The 24,460-nt window shown below is 48.0% G+C and overlaps 2 protein-coding genes across 7 annotated transcripts in view; both read left to right on the forward strand.

The window, feature by feature from the left end:
* The window catches only part of OSBP2 (oxysterol binding protein 2), a gene marked incomplete at its 5' end in the record, with an annotated part of 155,634 nt that extends 149,998 nt beyond the window's left edge, over window positions 1-5,636 (forward strand). For all 6 annotated transcript variants that reach the window (XM_080986241.1, XM_080986242.1, XM_080986243.1 and 3 more), the window contains one exon: window positions 959-5,636. In XM_080986241.1, coding sequence (XP_080842367.1) covers window positions 959-1,101 — 143 coding nt within the window. In that variant the 3' untranslated portion in view covers window positions 1,102-5,636. The remainder of the gene's footprint in view (window positions 1-958) is intronic.
* A 908-nt stretch (window positions 5,637-6,544) lies between these two features.
* LOC308464809 (uncharacterized protein) overlaps window positions 6,545-24,460 on the forward strand; it is a gene marked incomplete at its 5' end in the record, with an annotated part of 33,149 nt that continues 15,233 nt past the window's right edge. The window contains 14 exons of the mRNA XM_080984398.1: window positions 6,545-6,720; window positions 9,609-9,736; window positions 10,283-10,386; window positions 10,975-11,056; window positions 12,132-13,232; window positions 14,784-14,870; window positions 15,022-15,076; window positions 16,026-16,176; window positions 17,826-17,918; window positions 18,060-18,172; window positions 19,312-19,432; window positions 21,557-21,712; window positions 22,478-22,696; window positions 24,214-24,276. Of these exons, the coding sequence (XP_080840524.1) occupies window positions 6,545-6,720; window positions 9,609-9,736; window positions 10,283-10,386; window positions 10,975-11,056; window positions 12,132-13,232; window positions 14,784-14,870; window positions 15,022-15,076; window positions 16,026-16,176; window positions 17,826-17,918; window positions 18,060-18,172; window positions 19,312-19,432; window positions 21,557-21,712; window positions 22,478-22,696; window positions 24,214-24,276 (2,649 nt within the window). The remainder of the gene's footprint in view (window positions 6,721-9,608; window positions 9,737-10,282; window positions 10,387-10,974; window positions 11,057-12,131; window positions 13,233-14,783; window positions 14,871-15,021; window positions 15,077-16,025; window positions 16,177-17,825; window positions 17,919-18,059; window positions 18,173-19,311; window positions 19,433-21,556; window positions 21,713-22,477; window positions 22,697-24,213; window positions 24,277-24,460) is intronic.

Here is a 24,460-nt window from a genome sequence, read left to right on the forward strand (position 1 = left end):
TTCGAATCCCTGCAACAGGGTGAGCTCCCATTGTCTGGTCCCTGCTCCTGCCAACCTAGCAGTTTGAAAGCATACCAGTGCAAGTAGATAAATAGGTACCACTCCGGTGGGAAGGTAAACAGCGTTTCCGTGCGCTGCTCTGATTCGCCAGAAGCGGCTTAGTCATGCTGGCCACATGACCCAGAAGCTGTATGCTGTCTCCCTCGGCCAATAAAGCGAGATGAGCGCCACAACCCCAGAGTCGGTCACGACTGGACCTAATGGTCAGGGGTCCCTTTACCTTTTTTTTTACAGAGAACATGCATTACCTCATATTACACAGCTGACAGCGCACAGTAACTTCCACATTGGCATGAGATTGTGTGCACTAACATCCTCCCGGTTCCTCTGCTTGCTGTTGGTGTCCGTCGCCAGGTGTCGTCCTTTCAAAAACCATGAATTTTCATACACTGAAGGCTTAAACAAACTCCAAGGGGAGGGCCTACCAATTTTATAAATGTTAAGTTGGCTACAGTGTCTAAATGCATTCCACACTGCTTCACACATTAAACGCCCGCTTCTGTCCGAGACTCAGGAAACACCGTGACAGAAAATGAGGCCGCCATCAGCGGTAGCAACGGAACTGGTGATTCACTGTGCTAGAGAAGAAACTAAAACTGTTATTTTTTTTAGTATCTTCTCCCGTTAGATTCACAAAATGTTTCGGGGTATGCGTACCCCTGCGTCCCGTCCCCCTTAAAAAAACCCACTGCTCCTTGCCATGATGGACGTCCTCTGCCCCCACAGATGGAGGCAGCGATGCTTCTGAATGCCAGTTGCTGGAGACCACAAGAAGGGAAAATGTGCTCAAGTCCTGGCTTCCCACAGGCACCTGGTTGGCCACTGCGAGAACAGGACTCTTCTTACGTAAATTCCAAGACCGCTGTGTTAACCTCTTCCCTCTTCCTTTTCTTTACAGGCAAGGACTACAGAGGCTACAGCCCGCTGTGGTTTGAGCGGAAGGTCGACCCGGTCACCGGGGAGCTGATGTGCGTTTACAAAGGTGGATACTGGGAAGCGAAGGAGCACCAGGAGTGGAGTGCATGCCCCAATATATTCTGAGCAGCTTCTGAGCTGGACTGGCGTCTCCTGGGGTGGGAGAGGAACCTCCCCCCATCCTGCCCACGGGGAAGAGGAGCTGGTAGCAGAAGCACTCCAGGCAGCGTCCTGCTGGTCAACACACACTTCAAAGAAACACACAAGAGTTTAAATAAATGCAGATTTTTTAAAAAAAGAAAAGAGAAAAACTGCAAGACGAAAACCAAACAGGGAATTCCAAACCTATTTTTATGCACTAATGAAATGGCATTTGGGGGTGTTATTTTTTTTCTTTTAAGTGACTTTTTAAAGCTACCAATTAGGATTGAGATGGATATTTTTTTTCTTTCCTTTTCTTTTTAAGCCTGGCCTATTTATTGCTGCATCAGGAGATGCAGCTTCCTTACATATTTTGAGTTTCCGGTTCTCTTAACCGAAGCTCTGACATTTCCAAAGATGCACGTATTTGTGGGGGAATGATGTATGTTTGATTCTTTTTTCTTTCTTTCTCATTTGTGCGCTGGGGACTTGAAATATCTTTTATATATAAAATAGTATATATATAATTCAGGTTCTTTTTCTAAAGATGCAGCAACTCCCTAACCCATGTCCCAGATGGGTCCTAAATTCTAGGGAGAAAGTGCGGTGTCCGGGGGGGGGGGGGGAGTTAACAAGCCAATAACTTTCCCCCACCCCATTTTGAGTTTTGCATCTTTGGAGAAGGGTTGGAGGAGCGTTCTGACAACTGTGGTTTAAGTTCCCTCCCATGCTTTTTGGAGTACTTGGATCCAGAACAGGCAATATTTTTGTTACTTTGTCTTTAAAAATCAAGTCTCTGGACGGTTTTGTGTTTTGGGGCGTGTATGGCCATTTAATTTTGGTTCCGTAATCACTTCCTTGGTAGAGAAGTCCCCCTTTTGCCAGCTGGTTGTTCTTTTCCGAAAGGACTTTCCCGGTGCGGCTAGGCTTGGGGAGAGCTGGAGATGAACTCTGGCACACCTCGATGCCATCTTGCTAGTTCCTACCCCCCCCCTCACTTTGAGATTATGGCACAGGAACCGGGTGCAAGCCCAGGCAGGGTGGAACTGAAGGCTCCCCCACAATCTATTTGGTTAGAAACAGCACCCCCCTTCTCCATCACACACCCACAAGGCTGCTCATTCACACAGCCAGCAGTCACAACAAACTGCCGAGCCCCTGGCGCCGTGGATTAATGTGACGTCGGTGGCGAGGAGCATCTGGGCAGCACACTCTCCATGCGCAAACGTGAGACACCTCTGTGGGCCTCGCTGGCGCCATCTTTGTAGGAAGCACACATGGACCCTCCCTCTCCTTGCTTGCTGTCCTCTTCATCAGAGGCCTGGTGACTGGAAGATGCAGAGAGCGGTGCTGGCAGAGATGCCAGGGGGCACTGCCCTCTGCTGCAGTCAAGGGGAAAGTGGGTTTTCCAAGGACAAACGCCTTCATCCCAGATGCCTCACAAGTAGCAAGTCAAAATGTGCTCTCTCTGTCGTTCTCTGAGCATCCCATTCTCTCTCCTGCCCGTTTGTCATTCAAGGCTAGCCACTGAGCTGCCGACAAACCCACGTTCTCTGAAATCGCAGAGGCATTGATACCGTTTTGCCAGCTGTTCTTAAATTGCCCGACTGACCACCTTTCTCCCCTGACCAGAACTTGCACAAGCAGGCTCTAGTTTCAGCCCTAGTTCTGGGTTTTTTTGGGGGGGGTGTTCCAGGGAAGTTCTGCCTGGCAGCTGGAGTTGCACGTCCCTCTTTCAAACCGGCTGGTTTGCCGATGCCGAAGGCCTGGCTGCCTGGTGTTCCCCTCTGAAAGAATGGTGCTTGGGACAAATGACCCTTACGTCCAATGGGCTGGGCGGCTCTTTTTGAGAACTGAACAGGGTCCATAAGGCCTTTTGCCTTTGGAAAATAACAGAGCCGCCCGGTCCTCTGGCTCACAAAATCACATCTTGACAGATGCAGGAACCAGTGGATTTCTTGTGGCCAGGCACATTTTTGCGGGGCGGCGGGGAGAAAACGAGCAATAACGAACTTCAGGGCTTCACTCTCTGCCCCCAGATTGCAAAGGGGAGGTCTTGAGTCAGGTTATCCCCAAGAGGGATTTCCAAAACCCTTTCCCTCACAGCACCTGTAGGAACTGATATTTACTCTCTGTGTTCGCAAGTATATATGTATATACATGCACACACACCTTTGCACAGTATATTTATATATTTATACAAATCTACATAACCTGTGCAAATACACACACAAACACGCATATACACACCGTACAATGTAACTGTAGTGACTGAACATCAGTATGCCAACAGCTGATTTCAGTGTGCTCTTTAATCTTAATTATTTATTTGCTTCTAATTTATATATATTATATATATAAAAATATATATAAAATTATTTTTGTTTAAATTTATATGGTACATAAAGTAGGGGTGGGGATAATAATGAAGACGGGTGTGTGCCTCTGTCTGAATTTTCTTTTTATAGTGCAAATTACATGTACGGTAAATCTTGATTCCTCTTTTCAGGGTAGGTGTCCTCTGTCTCTCTTTCTTTCTTAACGAGAAAAATAAAAGTGTCGAGGTTAGAGGCACCGTCCATGCTGAGCTCCTGTTCATTTCGACAGCTTGCACAGGAGAGCGGTCTCCAGGATCGTGCCCCCAGACCATTGATTTATACACAGAGAGAGGAGATAAGGGTCTTGCCCTGCTAACATTTGCTCCAAAGCCGCAGACTGAATAGATTCAGCAGGCCGGATGTGCGCCGGCTTCCTCTTGAGCAAGCCCGTTTCTCTCAGCGGGTGTTTCAAAGGAGGCGCTCCTGGTAGATATTGCTTCTAAGGGTCCCGATTGCTCGGCCTCCCCCAAACCTGTGCGCTTCCAGATGTTTTGGACTACTGCTGGGGAAGGCTGATCCATGTCCAGTGTGAGGAAGCTTTGGCCCTCCAGATGTTGCTGCAATGCAATTCCCATCGTCCCCAGCCATGGGCCATGCTTGCTGGATCCGATGGGAGTTTGTCTGGGGAGCCAAAGGTTCCCCCGCACCCAAATCTAGAAGAAGAAACCATCCCTTTCTAAAGCAACACATTTCCTGTTCCTGAAAATTCCCATCGAGCCAAAACAGTAGCTTCTGATGGAGTGTTCCTCCTGTGTTTTACTTGAAAAAAATTACTCAAGGTACTACCACTTTTGGGGTGCTTCTTTTGGATTTGTTTCCCCTCCTGTATCCTGGCGGGGGGTGGGGGTGGGAATGTAAATGTGTGCGTCTGAATTTTTATTTATTTTTTTAAAAGTCAAAACCTGCTGCAGCAGTGTTGCCAAAGCCCACCACGAACTGCTGTTTTAAATATATAAATACGTATATATAGATAACGTCTCGATCGAGTCAGCATTATGTCCTCGACAAGGGTAGTTTTTCTTAGGTAACAACAACAACATGCTGCAAAACTCGTGGGCAGAAGTGAAAGAAGTTTGATACCGTTCTTGAAAATCTGATGTCTGTGTGTGTGTGTGTGTGTGTGTGTGTGACAGTTGTACTCCAAATGAATTGAAAGAGGGTTTTAATTTGGATAAATGATTTCTTTCAAACACACTTTTTGAAAATTGACTTTCCCCTGTTCATTTATACAGCCTAGCGTAGAGGCAGTTCTGTGAGCTCTGAGGCTGCAAACGGGTGTCGTTTTTCCAGAATCAAAAGGGAAGCGACAGAGCCATTGTTGCACCAACGTGGGCACAGAAACCATTTTGTTGTTGTTGTTGCATCCATTACCTGTACAAGTATGGCATGGTTTGTTTTTAATGCTTGAAAAACCCACCAACCTATTTGGCCTGAAGTCACAGTGGGACAGGAAAGGATATCTCCCTCCAGAGATTACGTTTCTTCACCTCCTTTTACTTTCTGCAGCTGGAGACAGTTCTGCAATGAGGGGGTCTCGTTTTTTTCCTCTTTCCAGACAGCTGATGCACCATCTTCAGAAATGGGAATGGCTTGCTGGAGAATTAAAACAGGTCCGTTGCATTGTGAGGAGCTGCTCTCCAATAGTTGAGGACGATGGGTGTCTGGCTTTTTGCCAGGCTGACTCTTTCCCCTGCCACAAACTGTAGCATTTTCCTAGAACTTCCGAGCCAATGTGATCCAGTCTGCTGGACCGCCTCAGATGCGATTATTCCGCACGAGCTTTTCCTAACCTGGTTTCCTCCCAGTGTTTTGGACTACAACTCCCATCAGCCCCCAAGATCACTTTACCGTGCTGGCTGGGGCTGATGGGAGTTGTAGTCTAAAACATCTGGAAAGCACCAGGTAAGAGAGGGGAGGTTGCTGAAGACACCTGGATGCCCCTCTTCCTAAGATGCTCCTTTACCTAGAGCCGGAACAACCGAGCAAGCAGTGGTTTTCAACTCTTTGTACACTCTTTCTCAGTTCAGTTTTTAATGCTGTAAAAAATAAAAGATACAGGGGTTTCTTGCTTTGCTTTTGTTTCCACTTTAAAGGCCTAATTCAGTTCATTTTTTAAAAAAATAAAACGGACTGGGAATCACAGCTCTTTCCAATGCCTTATTGTCTGTGCTTACTTGACGGTGAGTCTTAGCAAAGCAGTTTGTCACTTTCCCTCTTATCTTCAACTCGGCAATAACAAGGTCTCGTTGCCGCTTAAATAAATGAAACCTGACAAGTGCAGGCTAGGCTCATTAGGCACCGGCACCTGAATGTGCAGGGATTGGAGCAGGAAAGGGACATCCCGTTCCCAAAGCAGAATATACTGCCCAACGGACCAAGCCAAAGAGCTGAGCATTTGGCCCGAACCCTGAGCAAATGGCGGCGGCTTGACTAGAGATGGCACAACTCCACAGTCTGCCTTTAAGAAATAAAACGGGGAGAACATGGGAAGAAATGTTACAATGCCATGCTCTGTAAAGGTAAAGGGACCCCTGACCATTAGGTCCAGTCATGGCCGACTCTGGGGTTGCAGCGCTCATCTCGCTTTATTGGCCGAGGGAGCCGGCGTACAGCTTCCGGGTCGTGGGCAGCATGACTAAGCCGCTTCTGGCGAACCAGAGCAGCGCACAGAAACACCATTTAACTTCCTGCCGGAGTGGTACCTATTTATCTACTTGCACTTTGACGTGCTTTCGAACTGCTAGGTTCGAAGCAACGGGGCCGAGCAACGGGAGCTCACCCCGTTGTGGGGATTCGAACCGCCAACCTTCTGATCGGCAAGCCCTAGCCTCTGTGGTTTAACCCACAGCGCCATCCGCGTCCCTGCTATGCTCTGTAAGAGTGTTATATTGCAGGGGAAATATCAGACCGCTTGTCTGGGAGGTTTGTGGGCATCCATTCCTTTCCTTTGAACTCACTTCCTGGCATTACTGGAGAAGGTGCAGAAATGTCCTTTCTCCTCAGCAACCTGCCACCCACTCCTGCTGTCCTCAGAAGCTTTGCGGCCAGGCATGGCACCCAAATTTGGGGAGTTTAATCGCAGCAGGGGAGTCACTCGGCAAAGCAGCCCCTTTAACCAAGAGCCTCTTCCTGTCCTCTCCTGCGTGACAGCGACACTTAACAAGAGCACCGTCTTCCTGGTCTTTTCTACTTTTGTCTCACCAGAGGATTATAACGTCATTCTACCGTAAATGCTGGTTGAATGTAATACTTTCAAACAAATATTATTGTGAGCGATCCCTCTTTGCTGACACAGTAATAGTAATAAAAAGTGGATTCAGGAGTTTTAAACCTTAAACTGTGCTCAGACCCATCGCTTCTGCCCAAAGGTGGGGGATCATAGGGAGGTTGGGCTGTTTCTTGGTTTGGAAGCAGCATTGGGAACCTCTGGCCTTCCAGATGTTGCTGGATTGCAACTCCCCCATCACCCCTTAACCATTGGCTGTGCTGGCTGAGGCCAGTGGGGCGTTAAAAAACATCTGGAGGGCCACTAGTTCCTCATCCCTGGCTTGGAGCATCGTTGCCTGATAGCTTAGAATTCACTGAAGTTGGAAGCAATGGGCAGCTTAAAGGTCGCTAGTTCGTGGTGAATGTGTAAACAGGAAAGTTCAGGGGCTCGCGGTTCTCTGTTCTTCCACCTGCGAGGTCAGTTGGCTTTGGAAGGAAATGCACACTGCATGCGCTCAGAGGCATGCTGCTTTGTATTATAACTTCCCATTTTCCCATCTGGATTTGGCAAAAGCTTCTGGTTATGGGAGTGGGGGCCTACCTAGTGCCTGAGGACCTTGATTAGCTGGAAATATGGGTAGGAAAGGTCGCTGAAGACCCCCCCCCCCAATTTTCTTTGAAGCCACAAGAAGCACCATGAAGCCCAGCCTAATCACAATGATAGGCAATGAACTGTTTCTTAAGGAAACTTCACTGCATCCCTGCAATTGCCTGAGTGGCCACTTATCATTCCAGTGGATTCCAAGGGGACCTTGTTTCCTCCTCCATTATAATAAATAATATTTTTTTTATTTATACCCTGCCCTTCCCAATTTACAAATTGGGCTCAGGGCGGCTAACAGCAAATATAAAACATTGATTAAAATGCAACTATAAAACAGCATAAAATACAACGTAAAATGCAGCATCAGTATCAATAAAATTCAAAAATTCAGGGGTCATTTTGGGAAGGGAGAAAAAAAAACCAATCAGTAGATATCAAATGATCACCAGGGCTAACTGGCCAAGTTGGTCCTACTAGGGCCAGCAAGGAGACCAGGGAAGAATTTAAATGTGGGGTCCCAGAAAGGGTTTCTTCATAGAAGAGGAAAGGGAAAAGAGAATAGAGGATCAGGCTAATTCAAATTGAAGGCCAGGCGGAATAGCTCACTCTTACAGGCCCTGCGGAAGGAGATCAAGTCCTGCAGGGCCTTAGTCTCATGGGGACAGAGCATTCCATCAGGCTGGAGCCATCACTGAACCCTAACCCTAACCCTGCGGGACATACCAGGAGATGCAGTCCCGTAAGTAGCAGCTGAGGTGGCACCACTCCATGTATCAGATCCTCCAGCATGTGATGGGGATCACAGCTGCTAGAGCCGTCTCTGCAACCTAGTGCTCTCCAGTTGGTTTTGGACTGTGGCATGCTAGTTGGTTGTAGTCCAAAACAGCTGGAAGGCACCAGGTTGGAGGAACTGCTGTGTCAGGGGAAGGCAGTTTCTCTTGGGCTCCGTTCATCACTGCCAGTTTTGAAAAAGGATGTAGAGGGGCTCTTGAACTCAGGAACAGGCGGACCATTTTAGTGGGATGCTTTTAAAACTGTTGTTTTCTTTTTATCCTGCCCTCCATCGTAGAACTGAAGGTGGTGCATATTTGTTTATAAAATACATTTATTCTGCAATTGCATAAAAAATACCAAAGCAACGTTCAGCAAACACACACACACACAATATCACATAAAAAGTGTGGTTGCAAATCATCAATCAGCTGTTATAGATGTTTTTCTTAATTTTTAGAATAAGCCTGGCAGCATTAAAAAAAAAAAAAAAAGTTTGAAGGCGATTCAGAAGGTGCACCTCCTGAATCTCTTGGAAGAGCATTCCAGAGGAAATGACACCAAAGGCTTGGTTTTGTGTCAATGTCAAATGAATCTCACTAATTTGGGGGATGACAAGTGAAGCTTTACCTGGGACCTTTTCCTTTTGCAGGGGCCTTGATTTTCTATGAAGGCCTGTGCAGGACTCAAATGAAATAAACACAGTCTGTGCCGCACAACCACCATTCATTTCAAGGCTTATGGAGGAAGACCTCATTCATGCCCTCTCTTTTCAGGCCCCTGCAGTTGGCGGCGGTGGTGCAACAGGAAGGAGCAAAGTACTTATGGAAAGGTGTGCGTGTGCAGGACTTATGGTCTCCACCTACACAAAAATCCCTTTCTACATTGCATTATAGCTGTAAAAAGGGTCAGATGGGAGGTGCGCTTGCAAAATGGTTGTGATCCTAGGAGAAAGCTGGGTGGAGGTATAAGACCAACAGTGCCCCCTTGTGGCGCATTTTCCCCCTTCATTTACAGATCACAGTTGACGCTTGGATCTGCAGACTAGTCTTATAGCCATGGGCGTAGCCAGGATTTTTGTTGGGAAGCCAAATATTTATTTTAGGAGCTTTTTAAAGGAGATCCCGCCCCCTCAAGTAGTCCTTGCGCTTTTTTGCGGGGAGGCAGTCACAGGTTAAAATACCCCCAAAAGACGACATTACGGGAAGCAAGCTTCCTAGGGCGCAGGGGAGGGCAGGCATCTAGGGGGAAGTAATTGAGTACTTTCAATACTTTTTGCGGATCTGCCCCCCTCCCTTGGCTACGCCCATGCTTATAGCCTTGCTTTCCCTTAATACTAAAGACTCGGGGGTTGCCGAGGAGAAGCGCTTTGCACGTGCACAAAGGCACCCTTTACCATTAACACCTGCTCCCTCCCCCCGCCCCAATGGTGGGTCTCTGCAGCGCGACAGAGACGCACCCCTTCCCGCCGCCTCTTGCAACTTTCCGCCGAGCCGCGTTGTTTGGCAACGGGCACGACTCCCCACCAATAGGAGCGCTCCGGCCGCCCAGCGTTCCACGGTTGCCTGGCAACCCTGGCCCGGGGACGTTCCACGGTTGCAGAGGCGGCTCCGCGCTGGGGCGCAGCGGAGGTATGCGCGGCGCGGCCTCGGGGCCACGGGTGAGTCCTGATCGCCCGGCTGGGCAGTAATGCAGAGTCCCGAGCTGTCGTGAGTGACCCTCGGACGGAGCCCGGAGCTCCCACCCGGCCCACACTTCCTCCTAAGGAGGAGCCCCGCAGGCAGAAACTTTTACTCCACTCCATCGCGCAGGAGGAAAGAGCGAGACTCCCGCCCCATCGCCCCATAAAGTTGAAAACACTAGTTCGTTTGGGAGCCCGGTTTATACTTTTGCACATTTGACGGGGGCTTTGCAATAAGAACATCGGAAGAGCTCTGCCAGCAACTTCATTTCCCAGGATTCTTTGGCAGGCTTCTTAAAGCTGCACGATATGGAGCCTTGTTTTAAACACCCGACTTTACTGATAATTTTAATGTCTTATTTCATGTAGAGGTATCAATGATTAAGCAGTACATAAATCCTGGTCAATAAAATAAAAATAAACAAACCTGCCCCCCAGCGCCTGGACGTCGGGTTTCTTTGCAGGGCCAAGGGAGCCTCCTTGCCCCTGTGGGCCCAGATTCTTTGCCTTTTGTCCCCTTCCTAGGAGTGATAATAATGTCTTCCGTTCCCGAGAGACCAGGACCTTGGGCGAAGGATCATTGTGATTACCTGCTAGATTCTATTGATGCTCAACTCAGCCAGCTCCAGGTAAGTAAGTAGGGAAGGGATGGGCTTTTCTGGAGTTGTTTGTTGGGCAACGCTGGGTTTATACAGCCCTGACTAAAAGATACCCTGGATTACGAAGGGAGACTTTTCCAGGGTGAGACCTATTATCCATGGCAGTCCTGGTGCTGTCCTGCTGTCCCGTGCACTTAGCTCAGTGGGTAGAGCATCCACTTTGCTTGCAGAAGGTCCCAGCTTCAATCCCTGGCTTCTCCAAGTAGGACTGGGAATGTCCCTTTGCCTGAAATCCTGGAGAGCTGCTGCCAGTCAGTGTAGACAGCATGGAGCTAGATGGACCAGCTGGTCTGACTCCATATAAGACCACCTTCTATGATGGGCGAGGGGCCATTGCTCAGTGGTAAGCATCTGCTTTGCATGCAGAAGGTCTCAGGTTCAATCCCTGGCTGGGAATAACCCTGGTCTGAAACCCTGGAGAGCTGCTGCCAGTCAGTGCAGACAACACTCAACAAGATGGGCCGGTGGTCTCACACAGCATAAAGCATCTTCTTGCATCGCTCCCTACCCAAGACCAACAAAGGAAATGTGTTTTTTCATCTCCACCCCTATGTTCAGGAACCCAGCGGAATAATCAAGGGCAGCAGTGACAGTGGGAAGGCTTCTCTCAAGAAAACTGCGGGCACTAATGCCACAGCAGGTAAGACCTACCCTCTCCGCAGGCTGACTTTTAACCATGTCCCAAGCCTCTTTTCCTCAGTCTTCCCTTCTGCAAACTGGGCACAGTTTACCGTATTTTTTGCTCTATAAGACTCACTTTTTCCCTCCTAAAAAGTAAGGGAAAATGTGTGTGCGTCTTATGGAGCGAATGCAGGCTGCGCAGCTATCCCAGAAGCCAGAACAGCAAGAAGGATCGCTGCTTTTGCTGTGCAGCGATCCCTCTTGCTGTTCTGGCTTCTGGGATTCAGATTATTTTTTTCCTTGTTTTTCTCCTCCAAAAACTAAGTGCGTCTTGTGGTCTGGTGCATCTTATAGAGCGAAAAATACGGTACTTATTGGTCTGCATGTCTTAGATGTAAGACTTAAGCCAGGGAGAGACCTGGTCACAAATCCCCATTCAGTGATGAAGGCCAGCTTCCTTTCAGTCTAGTCTACGTCGCATGGTTAGTTTGAGGATAAAATAGGAAAACCTTATGATTCACCAACTTCAGCTCTTGGGAGGAAGGGTGTGGGGTGGGAGGACAGTGTATATGTAAGTAGTCTGGCCTGTGTCGGACATTCAAATTTGGAAAATAATCCATTGGAACGCTAAAATAATCTACATTGGAGGGAGGAGAAAAACCCCATCACGTTGGATTTTTCTGCTGCCAGGCCAGACAACACTGGTAGCTTGGATCGGTGCCTTCTTCTGCCTCCCTGCTGCAAAGAGTTTCTGCATCAGACAGAATTGCCTTTCTTGACGAAGATAATCATACCCTTTGAATGAAGCATTGTGCATCAATAAATGGACGTTTCATTTGTGGTCCTGAATCTGTGGGGTTTGGGTCACTGGCTGTGCTCTGCTCCTTCGCCCGCTGGGCAAATCTGAACCCTGGTTAGATCGCCAAGTAAATGAGCTCCATCCATCCTGTGGCCCTGGCAAGATTTTCTGCCAGATTGGAAACTTGCCTCCTTGCTAGCGCAGGTGCGCCATCGTTGGGAGAGATTTCGCAGGTATGAATTCTGATCCAGGAGGAAGCTCACTGCTCTCTTCGTTTGCTTTCTCCTCCGTGCAGATCTGGACGGATGCTCTGGGGTCAGGGACAGAGAGGCCTCTCCGGGGGAAGACCCGTCCTCTTGGGAAGAGGATTATGCCTGGTGGCCGGTGCGTTTCCTCGACTTAGGGGCCGCCCTAGGAGGCAGGAGCAGATCGGACTCGGTTTGCACGGAAGACTTTGCGGCCAAGTTTAACGAGGTCCTGGTGGATCCCCTGCCCGGCTCTGAAGAGGAGAGCAGTGCCTTGGCTCTTGACTCGGGGTCTCTAAAACACGCTACTCGCGATCCGGTTAATACTTCTTCGCCTTTCGCGGACTACGAAGCAGCCTCGGATTGTCTCTCAGTAGATTCAGCAAGAAAGCAAGGAATCGCCCAGTTGCCTAAGGGAGGGTCTGAGGAGGAATGGGACCAGGAGAAGGAGTTGACTGGCAATTTGAGAGATGCTCCACCGTTGTGTATTCCGCGCAGAATTAAGAGCGCAGAGTCTCTAGGAGAGCAGATCTCATGGCTTAGTCAGAAGTGGTCCACGGATGAGACATGGAAGACAAGGGGCTTGAGCTCTGGGGAGGGGTCTCTGGGCTCGGAGATCTCTCCGCGAAGCATCTTCCTGAGGCCACAGCAGGAGCAAAGAGGTTCAGAGGACTCTTTTGAGTGGGTTCAGGATGCTCACGAAAATAAAGAGAGCCCGTTGCTCCTTGAAGATTTGAGGCCTTCCCAGCTGCTCCCAGCATCTAACGTAAAAACTGTTTTGGATGGTGGGTCCCCATCTGTGGGGACAGCAGGATGCGGCCACCCCGTGGAGCGGTCCAGCTGCCCAAGGGGTTTGTTGGATGTGGCCTGCCCGTGCACCATCAGAGCATCTTTGGTACCCTCTAATGAAGAGGATGGAGGTGGATCAAAAACCCCTTTGTGTCTTTATCCACAGGGAGCCTGGGACTCTGGTAAAACACAGAGGCTGGCTCTGTCAAGGATCGGCATGGACAGTGGTGCCACTCGGGCTACTGTGTATTCCCATAAGGCTCCAGGCTCAGCCAATGATGGCTGTATGGGATGCAGGAAGGAATGGATCATGGATGCCCATTGCACAGATGGGCACAATGAGGCTCTGGAATCAAAGGAGTGTGAGTTGGAGCAGGATCGTTCCCTTGCATCATTTAGGTTAGGGTTGGGGAGCCTGTGTCCCTCCAGATATAGTAGGACTCCAAATCCCATCAGACCCAACAGCTAGAATGGTCAGGAATGATGGGAGTTGTAGTCCAACAACACCTGGCTGGCCAGGTGTTCCTCAGCCCTGATTTGTGTGTGTGTTTTAAGGGTTCTGCCGTCTTTATGCATCCAACGCTTTGGATCAGGTCACTCTGCCTTTTAACTAAGGGGGAAAACTGAGGCTGAAAGTGTTGGGTGACATGACCAGCACCACAGAATGTCTGTTGCAGACGAGGGACTTGAACTCGGGTCCAGCTGCGATAAGAGCCAACATTTTCATGCTCTTTGTGTGCCCAAGATTTATGGTTCCAATGATGATTTGATAAGCTAGCTGCTGTTTTACAGTAAATCCACATTAGGGATTTATGTCTGTACTCTGGTGGAACGCTCTGCCTCATGAGACCAGGCCCCTGCAGGATTTGATTTCTTTCCGCAGGGCCTGTAAGACAGCGTTGTTCTGCCTGGCCTTTGGCTTGGAATTAACTTGATCTCCGCTCCCTCTTTCTTTTTTCCTTTTTCCTTCTGTGATGGAACTCCTACTTGGGGACTTCCCTGGCCTTTTTCTGGCCCACGTAGGACCAGTCTGGATAGTTAGCCTTGGTGAAGACTTGACGTTTTCATCCCCAAAAAGGTTTTTGAGTTTCTGCTGAAATGAGGCTGCATTTTAATGTTGCATTTTAATCTTGTTTTTAAGTTGTATTTCAATCAATTGTTTTATATCTGGTGTTAGCTTCCCTGAGCCTGGTCTTGGCTGGGGAGGGCGGGGTATAAATAAAATTTATTATTATTATTACTCTGCTGATGCAATATTCCAGAACGGGTTTGGGGTTTTTTGCAGGAGAGAGAAGGTGTGAGGATGCATGCCTAAACTTTAGTTTGAGAGTGGATTGGCAAAGTGACATTGTCATCTGGCTCCACTGGCAGTGGTTTGAGCAAAAGAATCTGCTGCATTGATCTTGAAGAGGAAACGTTGGAGTAAATACAGTACACCTTCTGTTGTGATGTTTATATTCCACCATTCCTGCAAGCAGCTCTCAAGCTGGCGTAGATGGCTCAGTCCCCTCCATTTTATCCTCACAACAACCCTGTAGAGTAGGCTGAAGCACAGTGACTGGCCCAAAGTCACCCAGTGGGTTTCGTGGGTGTTTGAAGATTATTGAACATGGGTCTCCCAGGGCCTCATCCAACACCCTAGCCCAAGAGTGCAGGCTCCACAGCCCTCCACATCTGGCTGGACTGCATTTGCCATCCCTCTGACCATTATCCATACCGGCTAGAGCTGATGGGAGCTGGGAGTTCAGCAACAGCCAGAAGCCCCCAGGGTGCTCACTCATGCTCTGACCACTGCACTGTACTACTCTGGGTGAATTAATCCTCTGAAAGAGAGAGAGAGCCTCTCTTAGGACTCTCATGGCCAGGCCACTTTGAAACTTCTCTGACGTTTTTCCTTTTGGTCCTCTCTTTAGGTGGCAGTTTGGGCTCTCAGCACCATGATCCCCAGTCTGAGCTGAACCAGGGCTGGATGGAGCCCTTTCAGGGCAAACGTGTGGCAGGTGAGGTTACCCGGAGCCGGGAAGGGCTGTGTCAGTATTTTCATTAGTGGAAAAGGCTGGATTTGGGGCTGGGGAATACAGGGTGGCGCTTTTCCTCTCCCCGTTGTGTCTGAAAACCTGGGATCAAGTGCTTTTCTTGTCTTCTAAATAGCCACCAGCCTCAGTGTCAAGAAGATCCTCTTGCCGCCGCAGCGGGATTTGCTGAGGTAAATATTGATGAGCCTTGGACTGTTGAGATAAAGATGGCCAAATATGTCCATTTTTGGGTCTTTCTCCGTTTCTCGTTTTTCCTGCCTCAAGTTCAGTTCTTCCCATTTCCACATCTTGTGAACCTGAACTTTCACTTTGTTAAATTGTTTCTTCTGGAGAACAAGGCACTAGCCCTCATGGTGGCAAAAGCTTACGGGCGATGCCTGCTGGAATCACAAAAGGTGGGGAGGTGACTGGATAAGTTGCTGGCAGCCGAGGACAGGAGGACTTCAGTATCCCTGCTCCTCCCGTGAGCTAGCGAAACCTTAATAAAGTATGCAAATGTGTGCACAATTTCATGATTCACGTAGGTCACAGAATCCGCCTTTTCTCAATGCAGGAATTTAAACGGTGTGCTTAAATAAAGCATGGAGTAAACAAGTCCTGCCTATATAACCTTTCAGGCAATAGGAAATAAGGTGGCATTTATTAAGCATCCTTGCAGTGCATGCTGGCCAGGAATGTATGTCCATCTTAGCTGCTGGGCCCAAATACTCCCACCTGGGGTACTGAGCTCTGGATAAATCACACAACAAATGCCGTGGCCCTTAATTCTGCTGTCCCTCTCTGGTGTGCTTTCTGGGGCAAGGCAGCAAGGTGATCACAGTGCTCTTTGCTCTTGTGGTGCAGTGGTTAAGAGCGGTAGTCTCGTAATCTGGGGAACCGGGTTCGCTTCCCCACTCCTCCACATGCAGCTGCTGGGTAACCTTGGGCCAGTCACACTTCTTTGAAGTCTCTCAGCCCCACTCACCTCACAGAGTGTTTGTTGTGGGGGAGGAAGGGAAAGGAGAATGTTAGCCGCTTTGAGGCTCCTTCGGGTAGTGATAAAGCGGGATATCAAATCCAAACTACTCTTCTTCTTCTTCTTCTTCTTCTTCTTCTTCTTCTTCTCCTGTGGCCTTTCAGGTCCCCCGGTTGCAGTGATGGAGGCAGCAAAGAGGAAGACGAGGAGTTTGCCAGGTTATGCAGGGCCAGCGAGTCGTGGAAGTGGGATGCGAGCAGAGGATCAGAACCCAGTGGGAGGAGAGCTGAGCTGGGAGGCTACAGAAACCTCGAGGTAACTCCTGGTGGATGCAGAACATCACAAAAGTCAGAGGTGGAAGGGGCTCTCTACTGAGGTATGTGCAGCTGGGAAGGGAGAGGTGTGGCGGAAACTTTGGTTTTGCTGGACAGATTGGAACAATAAATGTTTATTTTTTCTTTCTTTCCCTGCCAGCAAATGGTTAATGAACGGCAGCCTCTGATTGGCCGTGGTTCCAGGAGGGAGAGTTTAAAAGGAGAGGATTTGAGGAGAGACAGTTAAGGGGTTAGGAGTTAAGGGATTAAGAGGGATGGAAATGAGGGAGGCAGGTTAGGAGACAGGTTGAGGTATAAAGAGTGAATGGGAGAAAGAGTTGGTTCTGGAAAACCAACTTCCACTCTGAGCATATTGTGAAGGACAGAGTGTGGTGTCCTGTAGAAGGAATAGACTGGAATTTTACTGGGAGGCAGAGGTTGAGCCAGGAAAAATAAGAGCTGGAAAGGAACAAGTAGGGACTCAAATCTAGTCTGGAGGGGAGAAATTCTTTTAAGGAAAAGAAGAAACTCCCAAACCCAGTGAAGGGAGCGGGTGTGGAGAGCCCTTTGGTCTATTACTTAAATTACCTCAGGAGCAGGATTGTTAAACGGGGTGGATAACTGAAAGAACGTGTCACCGTATAAAGGAACCAAACCTATCACACAAAAAACAACTGAGGATGAATTGACATGAAATCGCACTGTGTTCCTGAAGTAACCTAAGTTTAATCCATTTTGTGTTGTATACTATCTTGCCTTAAATAAATCTTTATTGTTTATTTAAAGAAGACCTGTCTGAGACTCCAACTTACTAGTTATCCCCTCACAAAAGTCCTCTGCAGGATACTCTGGGCTAGAATTCTAAGAGGGAAGGAAAAGAAAAATTTGAAAGAAATCTCGATGAAATTGTTAAAGAGTAAATTATAAATATTTGACGGGTGCACTGAGATATAACAAAATCCCTTATCGCTGAGAATATCCTGAAGGAGTATCTTTTACAAATAAAGGAAGAAAACAAAGGTGTCGGGATCCCAATGAAGCAGGCAAATTCTGGAGAAAATATGGAAAAGAATTAGCAGGAGAAAGGGCATTTGGTTTGGAAGAAGAAGAATCAACAGAGGTTGAGATGGGAGACAAATAAATGAAGAACAAGATGGTGTTGAAAATCTTAACTTGGAATGTAAATGGACAATAATAAAACCAAAAGGAACAAGATTGAACATGTGGTTTAAAAAGTTAAATTTGGAAGTGATTTGCTTCCAGGAAATACACGTTGCGAAGAATCTGTGATGTAACAAAGAAGAGAGGAGTGGTAATGTATATAAAACCCAAACTGGATCCACAGCAACTATTTAAAGACGAGCAAGGAAGAATATTGATAACTCAGATAACATCACAAGGAGAAAAAAAATATTGCTAATAGGTGTGATGATAAAAAATCAATTTAAGGAACCGCAGAAAGAGGAGGAAGGAAGTCGAGTTTTGAAATGTTAAAATGAGGGCGCTGAGTTGGATAAGACTGCAAAGTAAAGATAAAGGTGTGATCAAAAGAAACCCAACATTTAGGGCGGGATTTATGGGTTTGTTTGCTTTTTGTAGGACAGGCAAACGGGCTTAAAAACAATAATGATAAAAGCCTTTGTTCGACAGGAGTTGGAATCGGAAGAAGAAAAATTGTCGCAGAAAAGGGCCCAGATCCGCGAAGCTGACGTGTCCCTGCAGAGTGTCCTCCAGCAGAAAAAGGTACAGAGCCAAAACTCTAGTGGGAGGGAGTCCCACAGGCAAAGGACGTGGTCTAGCCACTGTACAGCCTGCTCTAAACTACCCATGACCTGGAGGGGGATGGCAGAGGAGCAGAACCCACGACTTTCCTCCTCTTTCTAGCATGTCGCTCTGGAGCTGGAGACTTTTCGGGAGGCCCTGGAAAAGAGCCAGAGGGAGGCGAGGAGGCTGCAGCTGATCATGGAAGAGAAGCGGAGCCAAGCGGATGAGGCCAGGTGTGTGGAGCAGGGGTGGCTAGGGCAGGGCCGTAGATAATGGGGGTCGGGTCTAGCTAGGGTCTCAGACCCGGGTGGGGAACCATTGACTCCCCAAAACACCTCAGTGATCACGCAGAAGTGTAAGGAGTCAGCGTCAGCAAGGGACCACGAGGGTCATCCAGCCTCTGCAATGCAGGAATCTTGTTGCTGTTTCAGTTGTTATGATTATCCTTGCCATTACAGTGGTACCTTGGTTTTCAAATGTAATCTGTTCCGGAAGTCTGTTCCAAAACCAAAGCGTTCCAAAACCAAGGCGCACTTTCCCATAGAAAGTAGTGCAAAACAGATTAATCTGTTCCAGACTTTTAAAAACAATCCCTAAAACAGCAATTTAACATGATTTTTACTATCTAACGAGACCACTGATCCATAAAATGAAAGCAATAATCAATGTACTGTACTATAAAATAAATAACACAGTATTGTAGATGATTAAAATTAAAATTAACAAAAAAAATTACCTGCACTAATGATAGTCATGGGGGGCTTTTATCCATTTCCACAGTCAATCAGTCAACCAATCAATCAATCAGTAGCTGAACTAGGATCCACATAGTCACAAAAACAAATTAACTGAAAAAGCCTCAAAACAAAAAACGCAAAACAAATAGCAAAAACAAAAGCACCAAATATAAGCTCCAATTATCACCTCAGAACACTGCAATTGGAAACGGAAGACTTGAACTACTGTGCGGGGGGGAGGGGACACAAATTAGAAGCGCAACAGGAAACAGGGGGACTCATAACGGAGCACGTTTGGCTTCTGAAAAGGAATTCAAAAACCGGAACACCTCCTTCCGGTTTTGCAGTGTTTGGGTTCCAAGTTGTTTGTGAACTAAGCTGTTCGAAAACCCAGGTACCACTGTATTGATTTCCTATGTAGCGATTTCACAATAAAAGCCCTATACGAGACAGTTGCATCTGTTAAAATGCAGTGGCACAGATATCAAAATAAGAAATCATTATGGAGGTACTTCAGAATGCTGAGCCCAGCGCCCTTTCCTCCTCTGCTGCTGACCTGAGGCCACAAGGTCCTTTTCCCTCCCCGTCTCTCCTTCCCATTTCTGTCGCCTGACCTGCTGCTCTCTGTGACTCAGGGCTGATCTGTTACTCCTGGAGTACAAGCGGGAAGCCTGCCTGAGGGACCTGCTGGCGCTGGAGCAGGAGCTGAGCGTGCTGAGGAGCCAGAGGAGCCAGCATGGGGCTGCCCAGGCAGACGTGAGTAGCAAGGGTTGCAAAGCCTTTGGTGGGATCTCTTCCATGGGCATCAAGCAAAGACACAACTCAAGTATTTGGACTGCCCTTCACAGAAATCTCAATAATAATAATAATACATTTTATTTATACCCCGCCCTCCCCAGCATTTTTGGGGGATGAAAACGTCAAATCTTCACCAAGGCCAACTATCCAGACTGGTCCTACCAGCTCCCATCAGCTCTAGCCAGTATGGATAATGGTCAGAGGGATGGCAAATGCAGTCCAGCCAGATGTGGAGGGCTGTGGAGCCTGCACTCTTGGGCTAGGGTGTCGGATGAGGCCCTGGGAGACCCATGTTCAATAATCTTCAAACACCCACGAAACCCACTGGGTGACTTTGGGCCAGTCACTGTGCCTCAGCCTACTCTACAAGGTTGTTGTGAGGATAAAATGGAGGGGATTGAGCCATCTACGCCAGCTTGAGAGCTGCTTGCAGGAATGGTGGAATATAAACATCACAACAGAAGGTGTACTGTATTTACTCCAACGTTTCCTCTTCAAGATCAATACAGCAGATTCTTTTGCTCAAACCACTGCCAGTGGAGCCAGATGACAATGTCACTTTGCCAATCCACTCTCAAACTAAAGTTTAGGCATGCATCCTCACACCTTCTCTCTCCTGCAAAAAACCCCAAACCCGTTCTGGAATATTGCATCAGCAGAGTAATAATAATAATAAATTTTATTTATACCCCGCCCTCCCCAGCCAAGACCAGGCTCAGGGCGGCTAACACCAGATATAAAACAATTGATTGAAATACAACTTAAAAACAAGATTAAAATGCAACATTAAAATGCAGCCTCATTTCAGCAGAAACTCAAAAACTTTTTTGGGGATGAAAACGTCAAATCTTCACCAAGGCCAACTATCCAGACTGGTCCTACGTGGGCCAGAAAAAAAGAAGGGAAGTCCCCAAATAGGAGTTCCATCACAGAAGAAGAGTGAGGGTTAAGAAGCTTTCTTCCAGCTTGAGGGCCGTGCTTCTTCAAGGGCAACTTTCTGGAGGGGGCCTGATGCCACTGGGGTGGGGCCAAAGGCAAAACTGGGGGGAGCCATGGCTGTGCCCCTACCTGTTCTGCAGTGTGCGGCAGTCCAGCCATGCAGATGTTTCTGCGCAATGCAAGCAAACAAGAGCATCGTTGGTACACTTGCCCGTTTGGTACACTTGCCAGTGTGGTGTAGTGGTTAAGAGCGGTAGACTCGTAATCTGGTGAACCGGGTTCGATTACCCGCTCCTCCACATGCAGCTGCTGGGTGACCTTGGGCTAGTCAGCCCCACTCACCTCACAGAGTGTTTGTTGTGGGGGAGGAAGGGAAAGGAGAATGTTAGCCGCTTTGAGACTCCTTCGGGTAGTGATAAAGCGGGATATCAAATCCAAACTCTTCTTCTTCTTCCTGCTGCTGTAATGCTCTTTCAGCAGGGAGTGTTTTCCATCTTCCTCTTCTTCTTTGGTGATCACTCGTTGCCGAGTAAGATTGTCTTGCATAAACACGGTTTTAACAGTGAGTCCATAAGTGACTGTGGAGGCCTATTCTGGATCCACATGTCCTTCCACAGTGGGGACATAGGTTTCCGGGCAGGAATTGATCACGTTGTGGATTTGCCAAGCGTGCCTTCCTCTTAGCAGGTTTCTCCCTTGCGTCCTGAGTTCAAGTGTCTTCAAAGCCCATGACACCTTTGGTAAAGGCTGTTCTCCAACTGGAGCGCTCGCAGGCCAGTGTTTCCCAGTTGTTGGTGTTTATACTACATTTTTCTAGATTTTCCTTGAGAGAGTCTTTGAACCTCTGTTGTCGACCACCCACATTACGCTTACCATTTTAAAGTTCTGAGTAGCATAGTTGCTTCAGAAGACGATAATCAGGCATCCGCACAACAGGACCAATCCAACAAAGTTGAGGTTGGAGAATCATTGCTTCGACACCGGGTGTGTGTTCCATAAGCCCAGTTTCACCAGTGAGAAAGCCGTCTCCTGCATTGCCACAAGCTGACAACCGCCAGGCTGTGGGAAAGCTGGCCAGTTTGTGGATCTGAATGCCCTTAGCAGGCAACGGGCCTCTTGAACTCCTGCTGTCTCCTCCAACAGGTGTCTCGGTTAGCCGCTGAGAGGGAAGAGCTGAAGTTCCAGGTGAGCCAACTGGAAGGCAAGCTGTCTTCCTTGAAGCATCAGCTGAAGTCCTCCAGAGTAGAGCTGGCCTCTGTGAAGGAAACCTCAGGGGATGGAGCAGGACCACTGCAGGAGGTAGGAATGCTAGGCAGACTCTGGGCTCATGCCATTGGACCTTGGCAGCCATCTTTGAGGCCCAGTCACCAGGGTTGCTAAGCTAGGTTTGCCATACGTTGGAATTTCCCAGGCATATTCAGAATATCCGGTCGGAAGCAGTATTTCCAGGCGGAAATCGCAAAAATGTCCGGTGAAATCTGGAGGTATGGAAACCTATGTGGGACATGTCGTTTTGGGCAATTTTCCTTAAAAATAGCCCAAAAGAAAATGGTCGCAACAGGAGCGGGAAACCTGATTTTTTAAAAAAGAACTTGTATTAAATTTAAGTAATTTGTTTTGATTTGTAATAATTTGGGAAACTAATAAAAATAAATTGAAGAAAAATTAGCTGAAACACTTTGAGCTTTTTTTGGCAAAGCTATTGAGCTTTTCTTTTGGGGGGAGGGGGACTATTTTGAGCTATTTTAAGGGAAATTTGCCCCAAAAAATCAACACTTCTGACATGGGTTGCCATACAAACGGGTTTTCCCAGGCATTTTTTGTGGTTTTCAGAAATTCCTCCCGGACACTATTTCCAACGGACAAATCCTGGATATATCTGGGAAATCCCGGGCGTACGGCAGCCCTGTGGTTGGCTGTGCATCCGGGGAAGGGCGGCAGCTGCGTAAATTCCCCCCAGATCTTACCTGCCACGTGTCAATCTTCCCAGGGGTCTTCTGCACCAGCTTTGCGGCCTGCTCACTCCAAGAGAGGCCACTGTTGTGTGACTTCCTCCAAGCACAGGTTGCTCCAGGGGCCAGCGAGGCCGGCGTGTGGCGGGTGCAGGGGCTGGAGCGGAGGATCTCGGCTCTGCAGGCAAGCCTCGGGGAGAAGGAGCAGGAGCTCTCGAAGCTGCGCCAGACCGTCTCTGCCTTGGAGGCTGAAAAGGCGTCTTGGAGCATCACTGCAGAGGGCCTGGCAGAAGAGCGCAAGAAGCAGCTGGACTTGTTGCGGCAACAGAAGGTGGCTTTTTGTTGCGGGGCGGGATTTGCAACTGTGTGCGTGGCGACTTTGTCGCTCGGTCTAACTGTGGAACTCCCTGCTGCAGGGGTAGGGGTGGCCCCAACTGGGGTGGCTTTAAAAAAAGGATCGGACTAATTCAAGGAGAAGAGGGCAATCGATGGCTACTAGCCACAATGGCTGTGCTCTGACCCCATGGCCAGAGGCAGCAATGCTTCTGAATGCCAGTGGCTGGAAGCTGCAGGAGGGAAGAGGGTTCTTGCACTCAGGTCTTGCTTGTGGGTTTCCCAGAAGAGGCATCTGATTGGCCGCTGTGAGATGAGGATGCTGGACTAGATGGGCCATTGGTCTGATGCAGCAGCCAGGCTCCTTTTTGGTTCTTATGTACAGTGGTACCTTGGTTCTCAAACTCAACCCGTTCCGGAAGTCCGTTCCAAAACCAAAGCATTCCAAAACCAAGGCGCGCTTTGCCATAGAAAGCAATGCAAAACGGATGAATCCGAACCTGATCCAAAACACCCACCCACCCCACTCACATATGAAAACAAAGATCACCACAGCCAATCACAACCAACCAACCACACCCTAGGCCAACCCCAACCTCTCTCACCACCAAAGGAACACGAGTGAACAGCAGAGAACCTGCACAAGCAACGCTGACACCAAACCCTACGAATAGTAAGTAAAATAGAAACATCGCCACCCGACCCCACCCCCACCCATCTTCCCCTCCGCTCTACCTCTTTCTCCCTTTTCTTCCTAATGTCTCAACAAATGAAACTGATTTGTAAAAATGTTACATGGAAAAAATACAAGAGAGAGACATTACACATACTTTTGTAAATCAAGAAAATCTTTAATAAAAATACATTAAAAAACAAACAAACAGATTAATCCATTCCAGACTTTTAAAAACAACCCCTAAAACAGCAATTTAACATGAATTTCACTATCTAACGAGACCATTGGTCTATAAAATGAAAGCAGTGATCAACGTACTGTGCTATAAAATAAATAAGACAGTATTGTACATGATAAAAATAAAAAATATTTTTTACTTACCTGCACTAGTGATAGTTATTGTTTGGATGGGGGGCTTTTATCAATTTCCGCAGTCACACAATCAATCCATCAGTAGCTGAACTGGGTTCCACACAGTCACAAAAAAAAAAGAAATGAACCGAAAAAGCCTCAAAAACACAAAATAAATAGCAAAACCAAAGCGCCAAACTTAATCCGTTCCGGAAGTCGGTTTGACTTCTGAAATGTTCGAAAACCAAGGCGCAGCTTCTGATTGGCGCAGGTTCCCCGGAAACAATAGCCGACAGCCGCATCGGACGTTCGGCTTCCGAAAAACGTTTGAAAACCGGAACACTTACTTCCGGGTTTTCGGCATTTGAGAGCCAAGGCGTTTGAGACCCAAGGTACCACTGTAGATGCAAAAGGGCAGTACCACCACATGTGTGTTAGGGAACCCCTCACTAGACAGCTGTGAAGGCATCTTTTCTGTCCACCTGCAGGAGGAAGAACTTACTCAGCTGCAGGAAGAGCTGGAGGGCAAAAAGCAGCAGGCCCTGCGAGAGGTAGGCATGGCAGCTCCCCTTGGCTCCTTCCCCTCAAGAATTCCCCTTTCTCGAGCCCCACTGCATGGAGGAAACGGGCTTAGCTTCACTGCCTTAGCTGTAATTGGGGTTTGGTGTGGTTCGTGGCTGCAACCATGAAACCCAAATCCTGCCTTTGGATTAAGCCGTTTTAATTGTTATTTTA

The sequence above is a fragment of the Podarcis pityusensis genome (genome assembly GCF_964106645.2).
Source record: "Podarcis pityusensis genome assembly, chromosome: 16".
Lineage (NCBI taxonomy): Eukaryota > Metazoa > Chordata > Lepidosauria > Squamata > Lacertidae > Podarcis > Podarcis pityusensis.